The sequence below is a fragment of the Pogona vitticeps genome, chromosome 1 (genome assembly GCF_051106095.1).
Source record: "Pogona vitticeps strain Pit_001003342236 chromosome 1, PviZW2.1, whole genome shotgun sequence".
NCBI classification, from domain to species: domain Eukaryota; kingdom Metazoa; phylum Chordata; class Lepidosauria; order Squamata; family Agamidae; genus Pogona; species Pogona vitticeps.
The window spans coordinates 341,952,909-341,972,731 of NC_135783.1; the positions used below are offsets into that span (position 1 = coordinate 341,952,909).

The 19,823-nt window shown below is 45.3% G+C and overlaps 1 protein-coding gene across 1 annotated transcript in view; it reads left to right on the forward strand.

The window, feature by feature from the left end:
* Positions 1 to 513: 513 nt before the first annotated feature.
* Positions 514 to 19,823, forward strand: part of ASPG (asparaginase) — a 55,478-nt gene continuing 36,168 nt past the window's right edge. Inside the window, 4 exon segments of the mRNA XM_078383830.1 lie at positions 514 to 826; positions 8,717 to 8,846; positions 9,659 to 9,770; positions 12,980 to 13,105. Of these exon segments, the coding sequence (XP_078239956.1) occupies positions 646 to 826; positions 8,717 to 8,846; positions 9,659 to 9,770; positions 12,980 to 13,105 (549 nt within the window). The 5' untranslated portion in view covers positions 514 to 645.

Below are 19,823 nucleotides of genomic sequence, written 5' to 3' on the forward strand. Positions count from 1 at the left end.
TAGTGACTGCAGCAGGGAGAGGACCAAAAAGAGAAGTTCAGCCTTCAATAAATAGGGTCGTGAAAAAAACCTCTTAATTATTTTTTAAGAAAAACAAACAGTGCAGCAGATACAGAACTCATGGTCTTAAATGTGCAACTGCCTTCTGTAAAAACAGAAAACAACAAAAAACTAACTGTCCTTTGAGTTGTAGGGCACAATGCTATTTGATGTTCTATTGTGAATTTCGTTGTATGGTATACTGTGTATATACTTACAATGACAATAAATTATATTATTATTAAAACTGTAATTGAGAAATGATGTCCATTTGGCTGTGGGGATCGGTTGTATGTTTTGTGATTCTTTGCAGAAGGACTGACAAAAGCTTGAAACAGGATAACTGCTGGGAGTTTGCAGTTTTCCTATAGGATGCACTTTCTCTTGTGGCTTAACAGTGCACCCTAACGGATTCTGAGCTAATTCAGCCCTTTGCAGCTACACTGGCTAGTTTCAGAATGAGGTCATGCAGCACAAGGATATCAATGTCAGATGGAAGACGCAGTTGTGTCGGATAAAAATAGAACGTGCATGGAGGTGACAGAAGCAAGGCTTTAGAAGGATAAGCCGTACCGGTTACGGTGTGATTCTGGGCAGACAGAAAGCATGGCGGAGGAAGCAGCACACCCTGTCCCACGGCTCCAGCGGCTGAGAAGCTCTTCCTTGAGCCACGAGAGCTTGTGGGGCTCACCAGAGGTTTGGCCTGCAAGGGAGGAAGTCCGGGTCCGCGTGCTTGTACTCAACACTGGAGGCACAATTGGGATGGGGGGCAGTGAGTGCGACGGAGGTGAGTGGCAGGAACGGATAGCAAAGCTATAACGAGAGGGATGTTCCCTTTAATGCTGACTTAACACCCCTGCTTCCCAAGTAAGAAAGTAGTTTTGGTTCATGTAGGTTAGTGGTGGAAAGATCCTTAAGGCATACTTCAGAGGCACACTGAGCTCCAGTACCAAATTTTTTCTAGGGGCCAAATCTAGCTCTCCAAACTTCTTCATATGACCTACCCTGTGACTTGATTTTGTGGAAGGGGGAGAGGACCCAGCTTTTGTACATTTCCCCCTCCCCATTCTAAAAGGTTGATATGCTTCTCTTAATGTCTAAATTACCAGCAATAAGAGTTTTAAGTTCGAAGGATGATGGCTGGATCGTGGAATGGCATATCCTACAAAGAATGAGGCCTGTATAGCTTGAAGAAGAGGAGATCCAAGAGGAACAGTCATCATCATAGGTGAAGACCTGTCACAAAGATCAAGAAACAAAAATACATCTCTTCAGCTCCAAAGGGCAGGTTCTTCTTCGTGGCCTCTGTGAATGCACACTAATGGGTTAAATCTGCACTTGTGCAGAGGCCTCGGAATATTCTAGAGCTTAAAGTAACACTTTTGGCTCCGCCCCCCAGGACCTCATGGTCCGCCCGTCCTAACAGTTACCTCAGTTCCATTTTTTCCGCTGCTGCAGTTAGGTCTCCTGGCTAGAGCTCCGTGAAATTATTGGAAATTCTTGGAAAATATTTGGCTCCTGTTCGATTCTTCATTAAGGAAAGTACAAAGACTTTATTATTTAGGAGGGGAGGTGTGCGTTTTGGCCCTTTGCGAGGGTTTTCCCTCTTTCCCCCTCCCTTCCCCCCCCCTTGGACTGTTCCCAGGCCTCCAAGGCTTCCTCATCTCCCAGGGTTACTTTTAAAAGCTGCATTGCCTTGGAGAGTCGCACAAAAATCTTTGTGTATGCATCGAAGCGGCCTCTGCGTCTGCAGAACCCGACCTTTTACCTCATATATAACCTAGGGAAAAAAGTAAAGCCTCTAAAACTAAGGCCAAACCCTTAGTTTTATAACCACCAACCCCTCATTCTTCGGCTATTCCTAGCCTGCCACAACAGGCTTCCCCGTCCTTGCTTGTCCTCACTCCTCAGTCTCCTGTTGAGTTTCTTTCCTAGGGCTCTTCGCCTCCATCTTCACCGCCGTCGTCGGTCCCGCTTCCTCCTACTCCGGAATTATCCCTGCAACATCCTCTCCGAAAAACAAGAAGGTGAAAGCGAAGCATTTGGCGCCATCTTTAGAGATTCCCGGTCTCCGAGCCACTCGGGACCGAAGGTCTCACCCCACGGGGCTCGACATTTTCGCCCCAATAAAGCGAAGAAGCATGCGCCTAAAGAGGACTTGCGAAAAGCAAGAAGGCGAAAACGAAGCATTTCGCGCCATCTTTTAGAGATTCCCGGTCTCCGAGCCACTCGGGACCGAAGGTCTCACCCCACGGGGCTCGACATCTTCGCCCCAATGAAGCTAAAGAGCATGCACCTAAAGAGGACTTGCAACCGCTCAAGCTCTCTAAGAGCTATTTGAGACGTTGGAGGCAGCAAATGCAAAAGCTGTATTATCCGCGTCTGCTATACAGCCTTGCTGCAGAAACTTCATCCTCCGAGTCCTCGTCCTCATCGGAATCCTCCAATGAGAGTTCAACATCGTCAGTACCGTCCTTCCCTGATATCAGGAGGAAGAGGCACCGATCGGTACCGAGGGAACCTCCGTTACTGGAGATGCCCGAACATCGATGGACCTCCCAGGTCCCGATACTCTCGCGGGCTCCGGTACCAAAGAAAGAGATCATCTCCTGATACCAAAAGACATAAGAAGAGATGGTACCACGAAGCCTCCCTGGTACAGGAGGTTAAAACATGCTGGTACCATGCCTTGGTACCAAGCAGAAGGCTAAAACATGCTGGTACCAGGAGGTCAAAACATGCTGGTACCATGCCTTGGTACCAAGCGGAAGGCTAAAACATGCTGGTACCAGGGGATTGAAACATGCTGGTACCATGCCTTGGTACCAAGCGGAAGGTTAAAACATGCTGGTACCAGGAGGTTAAAACATGCTGGTACCATGCCTTGGTACCAAGCGGAAGGTTAAAACAGGCTGGTACCAGGAGGTTAAAACATGCTGGTACCATGCCTTGGTACCAAGCAGAAGGCTAAAACATGCTGGTACCAGGAGGTCAAAACATGCTGGTACCATGCCTTGGTACCAAGCGGAAGGCTAAAACATGCTGGTACCAGGGGATTGAAACATGCTGGTACCATGCCTTGGTACCAAGCGGAAGGTTAAAACATGCTGGTACCTGGAGGTTAAAACATGCTGGTACCATGCCTTGGTACCAAGCGGAAGGTTAAAACATGCTGGTACCTGGAGGTTAAAACATGCTGGTACCATGCCTTGGTACCAAGCGGAAGGTTAAAACAGGCTGGTACCAGGAGGTTAAAACATGCTGGTACCATGCCTTAGTACCAAGCGGAAGGCTAAAACTTGCTGGTACCAGGGGATTAAAACATGCTGGTACCATGCCTTGGTACCAAGGGGAAGGTTAAAACATGCTGGTACCAGGAGGTCAAAACATGCTGGTACCATGCCTTGGTACCAAGCGGAAGGCTAAAACTTGCTGGTACCAGGAGGTCAAAACATGCTGGTACCATGCCTTGGTACCAAGCGGAAGGCTAAAACTTGCTGGTACTAGGGGATTAAAACATGCTGGTACCATGCCTTGGTACCAAGCGGAAAGCTAAAACTTGCTGGTACCATGGAGGGTAAAACATGCTGGTACCATGCCACGGTACCAAGCGGAAGACTAAAACAATATATGCCCATAAGAAACGCCTGGTACTGAAGAAGTATTCTTAAGGAAGATACTGAATACTGATGATATGAGGAAGGATACTGAAAAAGAAACCAGAAGTCCTTTTTCACTTCTGATGTTCCACTTGCTTCTACTTCCCATGACTCTGACTCTGAATCTTCCGACTCCATGGCACCAGACCACTCCTAACCTGACCCTGCCAGACTCTGATATTTGTGATGGCTTTCCTCCATCCCTCATTTCCGAATTTCATTCATGTTCTAACATGATACAGAGAATCGATAAGGCTCTTGATTTAACAGTACATCAACATCAAACAGAGTCTGATAAGGTTTATGCAGATATTGATGAGGAATCAGTGCCTTCCCTGTGCTTGTCCCTTATCCCATCTTTATTCTGCTTGCTTCAGTAGACCTGGGAAAAGCCCTTCTCTGTCCCTAAAATGTCCAGGCTTGTAGAAAATCTGTACAAGACCTATGGTACCAATACAGATTTTTAACTAGGCATCCTCCTCCTGGATGTGGACGCCACACAAGCCAGATCATGCTCGAGATCTACTACCACACCGAGCAGCGAGGAGGTTAGAAAGCTCATCTACATGGCAGCTATGGGCGCCTACCATATCAACCTCTCTAACTGTGCACTACCCTCTCTTCAGGCAGCCCCAGCAGCATTTAATCTGAAAGGGCTTGCTCTCCATTAAGACGCCATGTCCTCACTCAGCAAGAGAGTGTGATAGCGCATCACACTATCGAGGCCACCTCCAAACAACTCATGACTGGGGTAACCTTGCAAAGACACGATTGGCTAAGGTCAGCCAACATTTCTGATTATGTCAGATTTGGAATAGGGGACTTGCTCTTTGATGGCTCTAGGTTATTCGATCCCTAGATGGCCTTCAAAGAATGAGGAAAACAGCATGGTCGTACAACATTCAGCCTTATAGATCTCAAAAATTCCCATTGATGCATCAGTACTCTTATAGTGTATACAGACCTTATACTTCTCAACGAAGATATCTCCCTCAACAGTTGGCTCAGTACCACAATCCGATCAACGCGACCATCCCCACCATTCCTATAGGAAGTTGACAAAAAAATCCAACAGACACTGTGACTCCCTCCCGCTTACCACCGCTCGATTCTGCGTCACATGTTCAGTATGCTTGCTCCCTTCTTTCTGCATGGACCCACATCACCTCGGATGCCTGGGCTCTTTCCATTGTCACCTATGGGTACACCATAGAGTTTTGGGATACACCGGCTCAGCGGGTGATTTACACTCACTCTTCTACCACTCTATGAGACAAGGTAAAGATCCTTTTTGGAAAATCAGACATATCTCCTGCCACTCCAGGTGGGGGCAGATCACTACGCCCCATTTTAGACCTAAAGGACCTGATTGTTCTTCATCAGCCAGCGCCGTTTTTTGCATGGTGACCTTGGAACATATCCTTCCACTAATTCGACAAGGAGATTGGTTTACTTTGATAGACTTGAGTGACGCCTGCTCCCACATCTCCATCAGAAGTGATCATTGCGAATACCTCCATTCTCTCTAGGAAGGCCCATTTTAGAGTTCAGCGCCTTGCCATTCAGCTCTCGACGGCGCCTTGAGTATTCACATAGGGGCCGTATTGGAATCTTGGCCGGCAAGAGCTTTTCCTTTCCCAGAATGGCATGGTCTAAATTTGTTCCCTGATATGTCGCTCCCCTCCGTTGTCTTGGATCACAGCCCATCAGGCCCAAAATCTTCGGGGACTCATGATTTCCACCACATCTGTCATAAAGCCCGCGAGGCTCAAGAGGCAGTCCCTACAGGCCTGGCATCTGCCCTGTTTAACCCCATGAAAAATACGCCCTACATATGCCTCCAGCTTACTCATGAGCTTGCACACCAACCCTGCTGGTAATCAACCCAGAAGACTTGGCCCTGGAAAGACTGTTTGCTCCACTCCTACCTACCTCGAGAATCACGACAGACTCCAGTCTGGTCAGATGGGGAGCCCACTGTACCAGTCTTCATATCTACAACACCTGGTCAGTGAAGTAAAACTTTCTCTTTTTAAAAAAATCTGGAATTGCTGGCCATCTTCAAAGCATTTCAGGCGCTCCTAACTCTCAACCTAGGCATGGCTGTCCAAGTTACTACGGATAATGCGACAGCAATGTACTACATCAACAAACAGGGAGGCACCCATTCTCACCTGATTGTTCAGTTTTGGGAGTAGTGTCTAGAATTCCACATCTTTCTGTCTGCTGTGCACATCTCCGCCCAGGACTTCACATGGGCAGACCATCTGAGCAGGCGCACATACCAAATACACGAGTGATCTCTGGACCATTGCACATTCATCAGAATCTGCAAGAGATTTTTTTTTTTGTTCCTCCCTGCCATAGATGCCCTTGCAATTGAGGTGAACAGCTAGTGTGCCATCTATCTTTCACGGCCTGGACTACGGGTAAACTCCCATGGTGCCCTGGAAGGGCTGCTTCATGTACATGTTCCCTCCAATACCTCTCCTACTGTGCATAATAGTGAAGATATGACATGACAATGCCACCGTGATCCTCATAGTTCCATACTGACCCATACGGCTGTGGTTCACAACACTGCTGACAATGTCGTCAGGCTCCCTGAGACCCCTGTCTATTCCTCATCTTCTGACCCAGAATCAAGGGAAAACGTACCGTCCAGGTCTACAAGCTCTTCACCTCATGGAATGGAGAATTCCTCCTCAATAAACTCCATATTATCACACTCCAGGAAGCCCTCTACCAATCAATTCTATTTCTGCAATTAGCTGGCATTTACCAAAATTACTACTCGCTACCCTAAATGAAGAGGTTTTCCCGTGGTACAGCAAACCTTTACCCTCCACGGGGCCAGTCTATACCACAGTGGACTCTTCACACTGTCCTGAGTGCCTCTCACATTCATCGTTTGAGCCACTGACCACAATTGCTGGACATTTGTTGACTTTCAAGGCTATTTCTTAGTTGCAGTTACTTCCAGTAGCACTTCAGGTGGATCCTCCCTTCCTACTTTGCCACCTGGACAAAGTTATACTGTTCCCAGATGTCTCCTTCATACCTAAAGTTTCTACTGAGTTTCATATCAGTTTGCCCACTTTCTTTCCTAACTCCCTACAGATGTAGAGAGGTCTCTTCACCTGCTAGATGTTCGCAGAGCATTATCGTTCTATGTTTGCAGGACTGTTTTTTCCCCCGCAAGTCTAATCGCCTGTGCCAGGTGAACGCTCACTTTACCGGAACTTTGGCTACTTCTACAGCTTTTCCTCAAGGGTGTCCCGCTGTCAGACACCTGCACAGCTGACATTTGGCCCACTCCGTCAGCCTTCATCTTTCACTATTGCCTGAATCTGTGGGCCAAGGAGGATGTCATTTTTGGACGCGCGGTCCTGTCTGCTGTTTTGCCGTGACGTCCCTCCTCCTATCAGAGGCAAGCTTGCTAATCACCCATTAGTGTGCATTCACAGAGGCCACGAAGAAGAAAGAAAGGTTACTTACCTGTAACTCTGGTTCTTCGAGTGGTCCTCTGTGAATTCACACGTCCCGCCCGTCCTCCCCTCTTTCCGTCACGGCTGTCTCACCTTAGAGCAGCAGCGGAATTTGGGGAACTGAGGTAACTGTTAGGACGGGCGGACCATGAGGTCCTGGGGGGCGGAGCCAAAAGTGTTACTTTAAGCTCTAGAATATTCCGAGGCCTCTGCACAAGTGCAGATTTAACCCATTAGTGTGAATTCACAGAGGACCACTCGAAGAACCAGAGTTACAGGTAAGTAACCTTTCTATTTGAATCCATAGGCTGAAGTCCAGTAGTAAATCACATCTAGAGTAGGCCCATTGCATCAAGGGAACTTACAGAGATGTTGACTCACCAAATCCCCACTGATTCAACATGTCTGCTCTAGTTAACCATGTGCCATTGGATTTCAACCATAGAAATGTCAGGGGTGCAAGCTTGAGCTAGATGCTAAGAAAAACTTCCTAATAGAAGGGAAGAGACTATCTGAAGATGTTGGTTTCTCTTTGGCTGCAGATAGTTAAGCTGGAACAGAAGGGCAGCTTACATTATAGATCCCACATTGAGCAGATTGGGGTGGGGGTTGTATAATGCAGGACCTCTCTCTGACACCCCTTTCGACTCAATTCTGTGGCACAAGGTAGAGCTATTAAGACATTAAAAACGAGCATGATCTAGCTAGGTGCCGTTGTAGCCATCATCAGATCTCTCACTGACTTTCCACACCGGATTCTCCCCTTAGTTGCACCCGCAGACATTATCACCTTTAGTCCAGGATGTGTATACTGTAATTTTGCATTCATCCTTACCAGACTTTTCAACGATGGCTTTCTTATTTGAACAGCTGGCTGGATAGCTCAGTGAGGTAGGTATCTGGCTGCAGATCTAGAGACTGGGAGTTCAGTTCCTCGCTGTGCGTCCCAGAAGAGCCAGCCTGTGTGGCCTTGGGCAAGCTGCACAATCCCAAGATGCTCCCAGAAGAAAGGAACATAAAACCACTTCTGAGTAGTCTTTAGCTAGAAAACCCTAAAAAAATCAAAATTGACTTGATGGCACACAATTATTATTATTGGATAGGGCCCATATATAATGTTTCCTGTTTCTGTCTGTCAGGTAACTCTAGGGCGTCCATAAGGAGTGTGTGATAGTAAGATTTCTTCCCCCTTGCTTGTTACCCGGTATTTGAGCATTCAGATCTTCTCAGGTGAAAAGGTTCTCAGAGCAGTGTGACAGCTTCCACTCTCAGACTTACAATGACATGGCACACAAGGAAAAGAGGGTGGGGAAGGAAAAGGAAAACTAAAGCCAAAATCTAAGGGGGTGGGCTTGAAAAGATCTTGACCACTTCGCATACCTGAAGCAAAATACATACAAATCAGTCCACAGACAGTAAAACATTACGCTTGTGGCCACAGTTTCAACAACCTTGTGTTCTGTACAAAGAGATCAGCTGATATTCAACTAGTAAGCGGTTTTATAATGTGTGTGTATGTTTTGTTTCCAGGGCTTGCTCCTCAGGCTAATAAATTAGTAGAAGCCTTGAAAAAAATGCCGATGCTGCATGATGCAGAATATACCAAATCAACAAAACTCTATGATTCCTGTGAATTTCCAGAGGACACTTTGGTTCTTCCGTAAGTACATACAGTGGTGCCTTGCTTAACAATTGCCCCACATTACGACAAAATCGCTGTATGACAATCTTATTGTGATCGCAATTGCGATAGCAAAACGATGGTCTAAATAGGGTTTTTTCACTTTGTGATGATAGGTTCGCTGCTTCGGGAACCGATTCTTCGCAAAACGATGGTTTTTTTTAAACAGCTGATCGGCGGTTTCAAAATGGCCACCGGATGCTTAAAATGGCTCCCCGCTGTGTTTAGGGACAGATTGCTAGCTATACAGGCAGCGAAAATGGCCGCCGTATGGAGGATCTTCGCTGGACAGTGAGTTTTTACTTCATTGGAATGCATTGAACGGGTTTCAATGCGTTTCAATGGGGTTTTAAATTTCGTTTTATGATGTTTTCACTTAACGGCGATTTTCCAGGAACGGATTATCGTCGTTAAGTGAGGCACCACTGTATTGATATTTTGCTTTTATCCAAGTCGGCTTTTGTTAGCTATGGGTGAAGTTGAATAAATGCCCAGCTCTTCCTTTCCAAGTCTAACCAAGTAAAATCTTCCAGTTTTATGCAGCTGTTCCTAATTTTTGCCAGGATCCTCAGAAAAACTGCTGCTGCCATGACCATGTTAGATGAATAGGCCATAATTTTTTGGTGTTTGTGAAACATTTCTGCCACCTCAGTAGTGGACCTCACACAGTCCTGAGGTAGAATAACCTGGATTTTACTTCATGTGAAAGAAGCAATATCCAATACAATATTGTTGTACTATGGTAGTGGTGTACAATCTTTTGCTCACTTTTTAATTTTTATCCCATTTAGCCTCTCTAAAAGAAAGAAAAGAATAATTTACACCATCCTAGAGTATTCACCTCTGCTTGATTCTTGCAACATGACGACAGACGACTGGGCTAAAATCGCCAGAGATCTTGAGGTATTAAACTGTACAGACCATTTTCATATATTTACTCATTAAAATATATTGCTATCTTAAATAGGCAGCTGGAGGCTTGTGTTTCTAATCTTCGCACTCTTAGGGAGGTAGGTGGGGCTCGTCAGCCTTGGAAGGTAGCCCATATAGGAGAAGGAAAACTCCGATTTCAAACCTCCACTGCCTTGTGGCTACATCCACTGATGGAAAAGTCTTCAGAAGTAAACCTCGAGGCAAAATCCAGACCCAGAGTCCCGGAGGCAGTCCCTGCCATTTTGGCAACTCCTTCGACATTGCTGGAACCATTTGTATTGGCTTTTGCCTTTCCATTGGACTATTTCAGTGACATGGAGAGGGGGAATTTGCTGCTTAGCTAACAGCCTATCCTCCATATTATTTTACCCAGTGTTCGTGCTCTGGAGAGGACACTCCAGCTTTGCATACAGCGTCAAAATAACATGGGAAGTAGCAGTTACCGGTTACAAGTTTTTGCTCGATTGGCGTTGACCTCACGGGGTGCATGGGGTTCAGGATGAAAGCCAACAAGCAGATAACCCTGCACCATGCAACAATCATAAGAAAACTTCTGCCCTAAAGTTGGGTACCTGAAATATTCGGACAATGACCCCTGGCTTTTCTGACGATGCGCGCAAGACAGCAGTCGTCGACATGGAACTGAGTAGGCCGCAGATGGACATTGTTATCCTGCAAGAGATGAGATTGTCAGACTTGAGATCTGTCAAAGAAAAAAAAATCTCATTCTTCTGGCAGGGAAAACCATTGAATGAGACCAGGGAATATGGTGTTGGTTTTGCTGTCAGAAATACTGTGCTGAGACCCATTGTTCCACCTACTGTGAAGAGTGAAAGAATCCTGTCTCTGCAGCTCCACTCATCAGCAGGACCCTCATTAGTGTGTATGCACCAACACTTTCGTCTACAACAGAAATCAAAGACAAATTCTACGATGATCTGGCAGCTACTATCAAAAAAATCCCTGAGAGAGAGAAAATCATTCCCATGACTTTAATGCTAGAGTTGATGCTGATTACAATTCTTGGCCCACTTTTCTAGGCCATTTTGGCATTGGAAATATGAATGAAAATGGCCAGCGCTTGCTGGAGTTTTGCTGTTACCATGGTCTTTGTGTCAGCAACACGTTCTTTAATATGAAGCTTCAACACAGAGTTTCTTGGAGACATCCAAGATCGAAGCATTGGCAGCAGCTCAATGTGATCCTCACTAGACGTTCTAGCCTTCCCAGTATTATGATCACACACAGTTACCAGAGTGCTGATTGCGATACTGTTCACTCCCTGGTGTGTAGTAGAGTAAAACTGCAAACGAAGAGAGTGTATCACAGACAAAAAAGGATGGAAGTCCACGTATTGACATTAGCAAGACTCATGATCAAAGAAAAGTGGAGGAATTTGCCCAAGCGCTTGAGGAAACCCTTCCAGGCCTGGTTAATGCAAATGCACTTGAACGATGGGAACATTTAAAGAATGCTGTTTATAACACTGCCTTGTCCACATTTGGCAAGAAGACCAAAAAGACGGCTGACTGGTTCAAAGCGCATTTGGAGGAGTTGATGCCAAGCCATCGAAGAAAAGAGGAGAGCTCTAGCAGCATACAAAGCCTGTCCTAGTGTGAGTACAACGTGTGAGTACAACGTGCAGGCTTTTTGAGTTGCTTGTAGCAAAGTCCAACAGGCTGCCAGGAGATGTTATAACAATTATTGGCTTCAGCTCTGCTCTCGCATACAGATAGCAGCAGACACAGGTAACATCAAGGGAATGTATGACGGTATCAAGCATGCTTTAGGTCCAATACAGAAGAAATCTGCTCCTTTGAAGTCTGCTACAGGTGTGTTCATTCAGGACCGAGCACAGCAGATGGAATGCTGGGTGCAGCACTACTCTGAGCTATACTCCAGAGAGAATGTCGTAACCGAAGAGATGTTAAAGTGCCAACCTGTCTTGGAAGAATTGGATAGCGGACCAACTTTAGCAGAAATAAAAGCGGCCTTGGATTCCCTCACCTCTGGCAAGGCACCTGGGAAGGATAACATCCCTGCTGAAGTGCTATAAAGAGATTGCTGGAGCAAAGGTGGAGTACCACAGGACATGAAGGATGCAAACATTGTCACATTGTATAAGTACAAAGGAGACGGGGCAACTTCAATAACTACCATGGCATCTCTTTTCTCAGTGTTGTAGAGAAGCTGCTTGCCTGTGTTGTGCTGAAGAGACTCCAGGTGCTTGCAGAGCCAGCCAAGACTTTGGGTTAAAAATTAGCCTGAAGAAAACAGAAGTCATAGGCCAGGGCATGGACTCACCTCCCCCTATTACCATCTCCACGCAAGGATTGGAGGTTGTTCATTACTTTGTGTGCCTTGGCTCAACAATCTCTGACACTCTCTCCCTAGATAGATATCAAGCTGGATAAACACATTGGCAAAGCAGCTACCATGTTCTCTATACTCACAAAGAGAGTATCGCTCAATAAGAAGCTGACGATATATACCAAGATCCAGGTCTATACAGCCTGTGTCCTGAGCACACTCCTGTACTGCAGTGCACGGCAGGAGAGGAAGCTGAACACGTTCCATATGTGTTGTCTCTGACACATTTTTGGTATCACCTGGCAGGACAAAGTTCCAAATGGAGTAGTCCTAGAATGAGCTGGAATTTTTAGCATGTATACGTTACTGAAACAGCGACGTCTATGTTGGATAGGGCACGTCGTGAGAATGGCTGATGGTCGGATTACAAAAGCTCTCCTGTTTGGATAATTAGTGCAGGTAAAGCGCCCAGAGGGAGGCCACAGCTGTGATACAAGGGCTTAGGTTACTTTTAATCAGAAAATCCACAACATTCCAGACGGCACCAGTGAATAAACCAGAGCATCTGAGTATATGTTGTTGTGTGTAGGAACGCCAGCTGAGGCCGACTCTTATTTACCAGGCCTTGCTGGGTCATGTTGGCTGGGGGATCCTGAAAAGTTCCAGAAAGTTCTGTTGGCTTTGCCAGTCCAGAATATTAGCCCATGAAGCCAAAGGTGAGTAACTTTGAGGACAATCCCATGTCTCCAGCAGATTGCTGCAAATGGAGCCATTGTGCCTTGCAGTGTGTGTGCTTGATCCTGGATCCCCCTCTTTCTGATGCAAGCTGTTAATTGAATTATTTATGTCAATACTTTTTGTTTCCTTAGACCTACTATGAACAATATGATGGCTTTGTGATCCTGCATGGCACAGACACGATGGCCTATACCGCTGCGGCTTTGTCCTTCATGTGTGAGAACGTCGGTAAAACCATTGTTCTAACAGGAGCTCAGGTGTGTGTCAGTGTATGTGCGGCAGAGTGCTTTCTTTTCTTTTTTTCTTTTTTTTCTTTCTATTTATTTATTTATTTGATTTGTATCCCACCCATCTGGTCTATGCGGCCACTCTGAGCGGCTTCCAATATAACATAAACAATTTATTTATTTATTTATTTATTTATTTATTTATTTATTTATTTATTTATTTATTTATTTTATTTTATTTTATTTTATTTTATTTTATTTTATTTTATTTTATTTATATCCTGCCTATCTAATCAATTAAGACTACTCTAGGCGGCTTACAGCAGCATAAACAACAACAATATGATTAAAAACAATTTACATAAGGGGGACTTTCAGCAAGATGGGACAAACACTGGGAGATGAAGGAAAAGGGATTAATAAAATATCACAAAATTACATAAATCTTCGAATGAGAATGTAAAAACCAGAAAAATAGAGTAAAAATAAATAAAGAAGAAAAAAATAAGAAGAAAGAATCAAGTATTGACTAGAGGGAAGGCCTGAATAAATATCCATGTTTTTAATTGGCTTTTAAAGATACCCAGCATAGGGGCCTTGTGAATCTCCAGAGGGAGGTTGTTCCAGAGGCGAGGAGCCACCGCTGAGAAGGCCCGGTTTCTAGTTCTTTCCTTCCGGGCCTCTCTCTGTGTCAGGCTCCTCAGCCTCACCTCCTGACTCGCACAGGTGATCCAGGTAGAGCTTGGTGGGATTAGGCGTTCCGCCAAATATCGAGGACCTAAACCGTTTAGGGCCTTATAAATAAGCATTAAAACTTTGAAGTTGATGCGGAACCGAATGGGCAGCCAATGCAGTGCGGCCAGAGTAGGAGAAATACGCTGGTATTTTCTCACTCCACTAAGGAGTCTGGCCTCCGCGTTCTGCACCACCTGAAGTTTCTGCATCAGCCTCAAAGGCAGCCCCACGTAGAGCGTGTTACAATGGTCTAATCTTGAGATTACGAGCGCATGCACCAAGGTAGTGAGCGCCCCCCCCCCCCGTATTGAGGTAGGGTCGCAGCTGGGCAATCCGCCTGAGATGGAAAAGGTGGTACGGATTACTGACGCCACCTGCGTTTCCATGGTGAGCGCCAGGTCCAGATGGATCCCCAAGCTGCAAACCCCACTCTTAGCGGCCAAGGTCACCCCCTCCAAAGGTGAGAGAGTCACCAAAGCCGCCAACCACGGGTGAACCCACCCTCAGAACCTCCATCTTGTCCAGGTTCAGCCTCAGCCCATTTTCCTGCATCCATTGCAGTATGGTCCCTTTCTTTCTGCTTGTATACTGCCCCATTAGTACAAGCGCTCTCAATGAGAGAAGGGGGTATTCGTATTTCTATACACCTATCCCTGCACAGGTGGACTTAACGAGGGGCCCGCCCCTGGGGCCTACCTGTCCACTCATGTATCCGCCGGCGGCCTCGTTCATCCTTCCGATCGGTCCCAGAGTGCCACTCTCTTCCTGCTGGCCAGGGGCCACGCTAGGCAAGGGGTGGAAGGGCACGTCTCCCTGAACGGCTGCTGAGTGGCCACAGGAGCAGAGCTCCGGGAACGATGGGAAGGAGGAGCAAGGTCGCTGGCGGCGGCGGACACATGAGTGGACAGGCTGGCTGCAGGGGCCAGCCCCTCATTAAGTCCACCTGTGCAGGGATATTTTTATCCCTATAGAAATACATAGACCTCCATATCTCCATTTCTTGGCATCTTCTAATAGAGATGCCAGGAAAGGTATGGGAGCAAAGATGGGCATCTAGATCTACCACAGAGTCTGGGCTTTGTATCACCGTTCTGTGGTCTGTCCATGGCCAGCAAGCAGCCGTTTTAGTTTGGGCAGCTGTCAGAAAGCAGGTTTAGACCTGCTATGGGAAGTCTGTGAGAAAGTCTCATTCTCCAGGTGGACCACTAGATTGTTCAGTTACCAAAATAACATTTTAAAATATTACAGTGTTAAGACTTTCTAGATTCATCTAAGCTCTGATATGCCAGGGAAATGCAGCTACCGTGGTCTCAACACATGGAATGTCTAGATAAAATTGAGCGGTATCTCAGACTGAATCTATACCACTGCAATAAACCATGGAAAGTAGCATGGAAAGTAAAAATGGAAACCATAACCTCCATCTTATACTATGTATTTCCAAACATCTGAAGAATTCTTGAATAAGGAGAAAGTCATTTTCCTTCACGTATTCATTCCCATGGCAATGTATATCTTACCAGATAAATGCTATTTCATGAGGAAATGCTGTGGCACTTCTCATCTGCATGACTAAAATTCTAAGGAAAGAGTCAGTCTGAGATCAAACAAAGTTCCTGAACTGATACAGTGGCAGCTGCTGAACTGAGGTCCAGCCGTTTGCAATTTACATTAAAAATGTGAGTTCCTCTTTACATTTGTAAAGAGCCGTGGTTCTCAACACATGCCATGTCTAGATAAAATTGTGTGATTGAATCTACATCATTGCAATGAACCCTGGAAAGGGAAATTGTGGCAGGCTAGCTGCAACGAGGTGAAACCTCACTTGTAACACATGCCCAAATGGTAACGCTTTCTCTAGGTGTCTGTTCGGCATAATGGTACGGATGGTAAGAGATGGGGTGGGTGTGCAAGAGCCGGAAATGATGTCACATGACGGGAAAGCGGTGTCCCTTTCCTGTACCCCCTTCAATGGTCAGAAATAGAAGAAAGGTGGGCAGAGAATGGCAGGAAAGAAGGGGTAGTTCTGTAAAAAACAAAACAAACCCCAAAGAGTGGTGTATCTGTTTAAAAATAGGATATAAACTGGAGGAAGAACGGACTGCAGTTTTGGCCTTGTACCGCGTCTAATCCCACCTTCCCTCCTGCCTTTGAGCTGGGTTGCTATGAGTCAGAAAGGTGTGGAACCAAGTCCTGGATCTGACCATTTATTGCAGGGGTCAGACCCTTCAAGAAGTCAAGGGGGCTGCACGCAGCAAGTCCTGGAGTTTCGTCTGTGCCCCCCAAATATTTTTCTTAAATTCCTTGAAAGGTCATCCGGCCCAATCTCCTTGCCAGGGAAAGAGAGCTACGGGGTAAAGCATTCTTACTTACGCCTCCTGTCTATACTGCACTTTTAGGGGAGGAGAGGAACTCACATTTTTTGTGTAAATTGCAAACAGCTGGACCTCAGTTCAGGAGCTGCCACTGTATCAGTTCAGGAACTTTGCTTGACCTCAGACTGACTCTTTCTTTAGAATTTTAGTCATGCAGATGAGAAGTGTCACAGCATTCACTCATCAAACGGTATTTACATGGAAAGATAGACCTCACCATGGGAATGAACACGTGAAGGAAAATGAATTTCTCCTTATTCAAGCGACAAGAAGTCTTCAGCTGTTTGGAAATACATATAAGATGCAAGTTATGGTTTCCATTTTTTACTTTCCTTGCTACTTTCCATGGTTTATTGCAATGGTGTAGATTCAATCTGAGATACCGCTCAATTTTATCTAGACATTCCATGTGTTGAGACCACGGCTCTTGGTAGCAGCATTTCCCTGGCATATTAGAGCTTGGATGAATATAGGAACTCTTAACACTACAATATTTTAAAATGTTATTTTGGTAACTGAACAATCTAGTGGTCCACCTGGAGAATGAGACTTTGTCACAGACTTCCCATAGCAGGTCTAAACCTGCTTTCTGACAGCTGCCCAAACTAAAACGGTTGCTTGCTGGCCATGGACCACGGAACGGTGATACAAAGACCAGACTCTGTGGTAGATCCAAATGCCCAGCTTTGCTCCCATACCTTTCCTGGCATCTCTGTTAGAAGACATAAGTGTATTAAGTGAATCCACAACATCAGGATTTAGTCCACCCTTAAAAGGTAGTGGAAAACGCCATCTTTTGTTAGGCCTGTCCAAGCAGAGGACACAAAAATAAATAAGTGAACAAACATAAATCTGAAATCGAGAAAAGTAATACAGTGGTGCCCCGCATAACGAGTGATTCGTTTAAGACAAATCCGCATAACGATGGTTTTTTGCAATCGCAAAAGCGATCGCATAACAATGTTTTAAATGGGTAAACCACTTTACGATGATCGGTAAGCGTTTCGCTTACTGATTTTCACATAACAATGATTTCCCAACAGCGGATTGGCATTTCCAAAATGGCCGTCGGGTGAAAAAATGGCTGCCCGCAGTGTTTTCGCACCCTTTCCTCGCTTACCAGGCAGCGAAAATTGTGGCCGCATGGAGGATTTCCGCACAGGAACACATTAAACGCCAGAGAGTTCCAGAAAAACATCTACTTCTGCTTCATTGACTACGCAAAAGCCTTTGACTGTGTGGACCACAGCAAACTATGGCAAGTCCTTAAAGAAATGGGAGTGCCTGACCACCTTATCTATCTCCTGAGAGATCTATACGTGGTACAGGAAGCAATAGTTAGAACTGGATACGGAAACACTGATTGGTTCAAAATTGGGAAAGGAGTACGACAAGGCTGTATATTGTCTCCCTGCTTATTTAACTTATATGCAGAATACATCATGCGAAAGGCTGGACTGGAGGAATCCTAAACTGGAATTAAGATTGCCAGAAGAAATATCAACAACCTCAGATATGCAGATGATACCACTCTGATGGCAGAAAGTGAGGAGGAATTAAGGAACCTTGTAATGAGGGTGAAAGAGGAGAGCGCAAAAAATGGTCTGAAGCTCAACATCAAAAAAACTAAGATCATGGCCACTGGTCCCATCACCTCCTGGGAAATTGAAGGGGAAGATATGGAGGCAGTGACAGATTTTACTTTCTTGGGCTCCATGATCACTGCAGCTGATGACAGCAGCCCCGAAATTAAAAGACGCCTTCTTCTTGGGAGGAAAGCAATGACAAACCTTGACAGCATCTTAAAAAGCAGAGACATCACCATACCAACAAAAGTCCGAATAGTCAAAACTATGGTTTTTGCTGTAGTGATGTACGGAAGTGAGAGCTGGACCATAAAGAAAGCTGACCGTCCAAGAATTGATGCTTTTGAATTGTGGTGCTGGAGGAGACTCTTGAGAGTCCCCTGGACTGCAAGGAGAACAAACCAATCCATTCTAAAGGAAATCAAGCCTGAGTGCTCGCTGGAAGGACAGATCCTGAAGCTGAGGCTCCAATACTTCGGCCATCTCATGAGAAGAGAGGACTCCCTGGAGAAGACCCTGATTTTGGAAAAGTGTGAGGGCAAGAGGAGAAGGGGACGACCGAGGATGAGATGGCTGGACAGTGTCTGCGCAGCAACCAACATGAAATTGACACATCTCCGGGAGGCAGTGGAAGACAGGATGGCCTGGCATGCTCTGATCCATGGGGTCACGAAGAGTCGGACACGACTAAAAGACTATACAACAAAAATTGGCTTTTTTGCCCCGCATAGCGATGAATCCATATAGCGACGATTTTTTGGGAATGGATTATTGTTGTTATGCAGGCCACCACTGTATTTAGATCACAGTGGTGAACTTGGACAGTTCTGCACAACGCTCTGTCTCTGGCATCTGAATTGCCATCCATCAAAAGCAGCAACCATAACCATCATCATATATGTATTTTATATAAGAGATTTTTGTCTTTTGTTATGGAATTATAAACTTTGGTCATCTCATGAGAAGGGAAGACTCCCTGGAAAAGCCCCTGGTGTTGGGAAAATGTGAAGGGAAGAGGAGAAGGGGACGACAGAGGACGAGATGGTTAAACAGTGTCATCGAAGCGACCAACATGAATTTGACCCAACTTCAGGAGGCAGTGGAAGACAGGAGGACTTGTCGTGCTCTGGTCCATGGGGTCATGAAGAGATGGACACGACTAAATGACTAAACAACAACAATTGGAATTAATAAATCATAAAACTGTAGCACTTGAAGGGAGCTCAAGACTCATTGAGCCCAACCCAATGAATCAGGAAATCCACATTAAACCATCCTTTAAAATTGGCCATCCAACCTCTGTAAACCTCCATAAGTCCTCCATACAGAGCACGTTACCATAGCCTCTCGAGACTGAAGGATGCCTAAGAAGAAGAATATGTATTTCAAAACTTCTGAAGGTCTTCTGTGGCTCAAATAAGGATAACGTTATTTTCATTCACATGTTCATTCCCATGGCAATGGATATCTTTCCATGTAAATATTGTTTGATGAGTGAATGCTATGACACTTCTTATCTCCATGGCTAAAATTCTAAAGAAAGAGTCAGTCTGAGGTCAAGCAAAGTTCCTGAACTGATACAGTGGCAGCTCCTGAACTGAGGTCCAGCCGTTTGCAATTTATACTAAAAATGTGAGTTCCTCTCCTCCCCTAAAAGTGCAGTATAGACAGGAGGCATAAGTAAGAATGCTTTACCCCGTAGCTCTCTTTCCCTGGCAAGGTTACCATGGTTTACATTTTTAATGTAAATTGCAAGTTGCTGCACCTCAGTTCAGGAACTTTGCTTCACCTTAGGCGAACTCTTTCTTTGGAATTTTACCTCAGATTGACTCCCGCTCAGCCTTTCTGACTTAGCCCTTTTCTGTTTACCTCAGAATTTGTTCTGGGCTGTTAGTTTTCTATATACTTTAGGTTTTTTTAAAGTTTTTTTCTTGATGTGGATTTTTATATTTATATATATTGGGTTTTGGTTATCATAAATTAACCATAACCTTTAAAGTATCATCTTTCAACTGGAAGTGTGTAGATAAAAAACATTACTATTTGAATTGT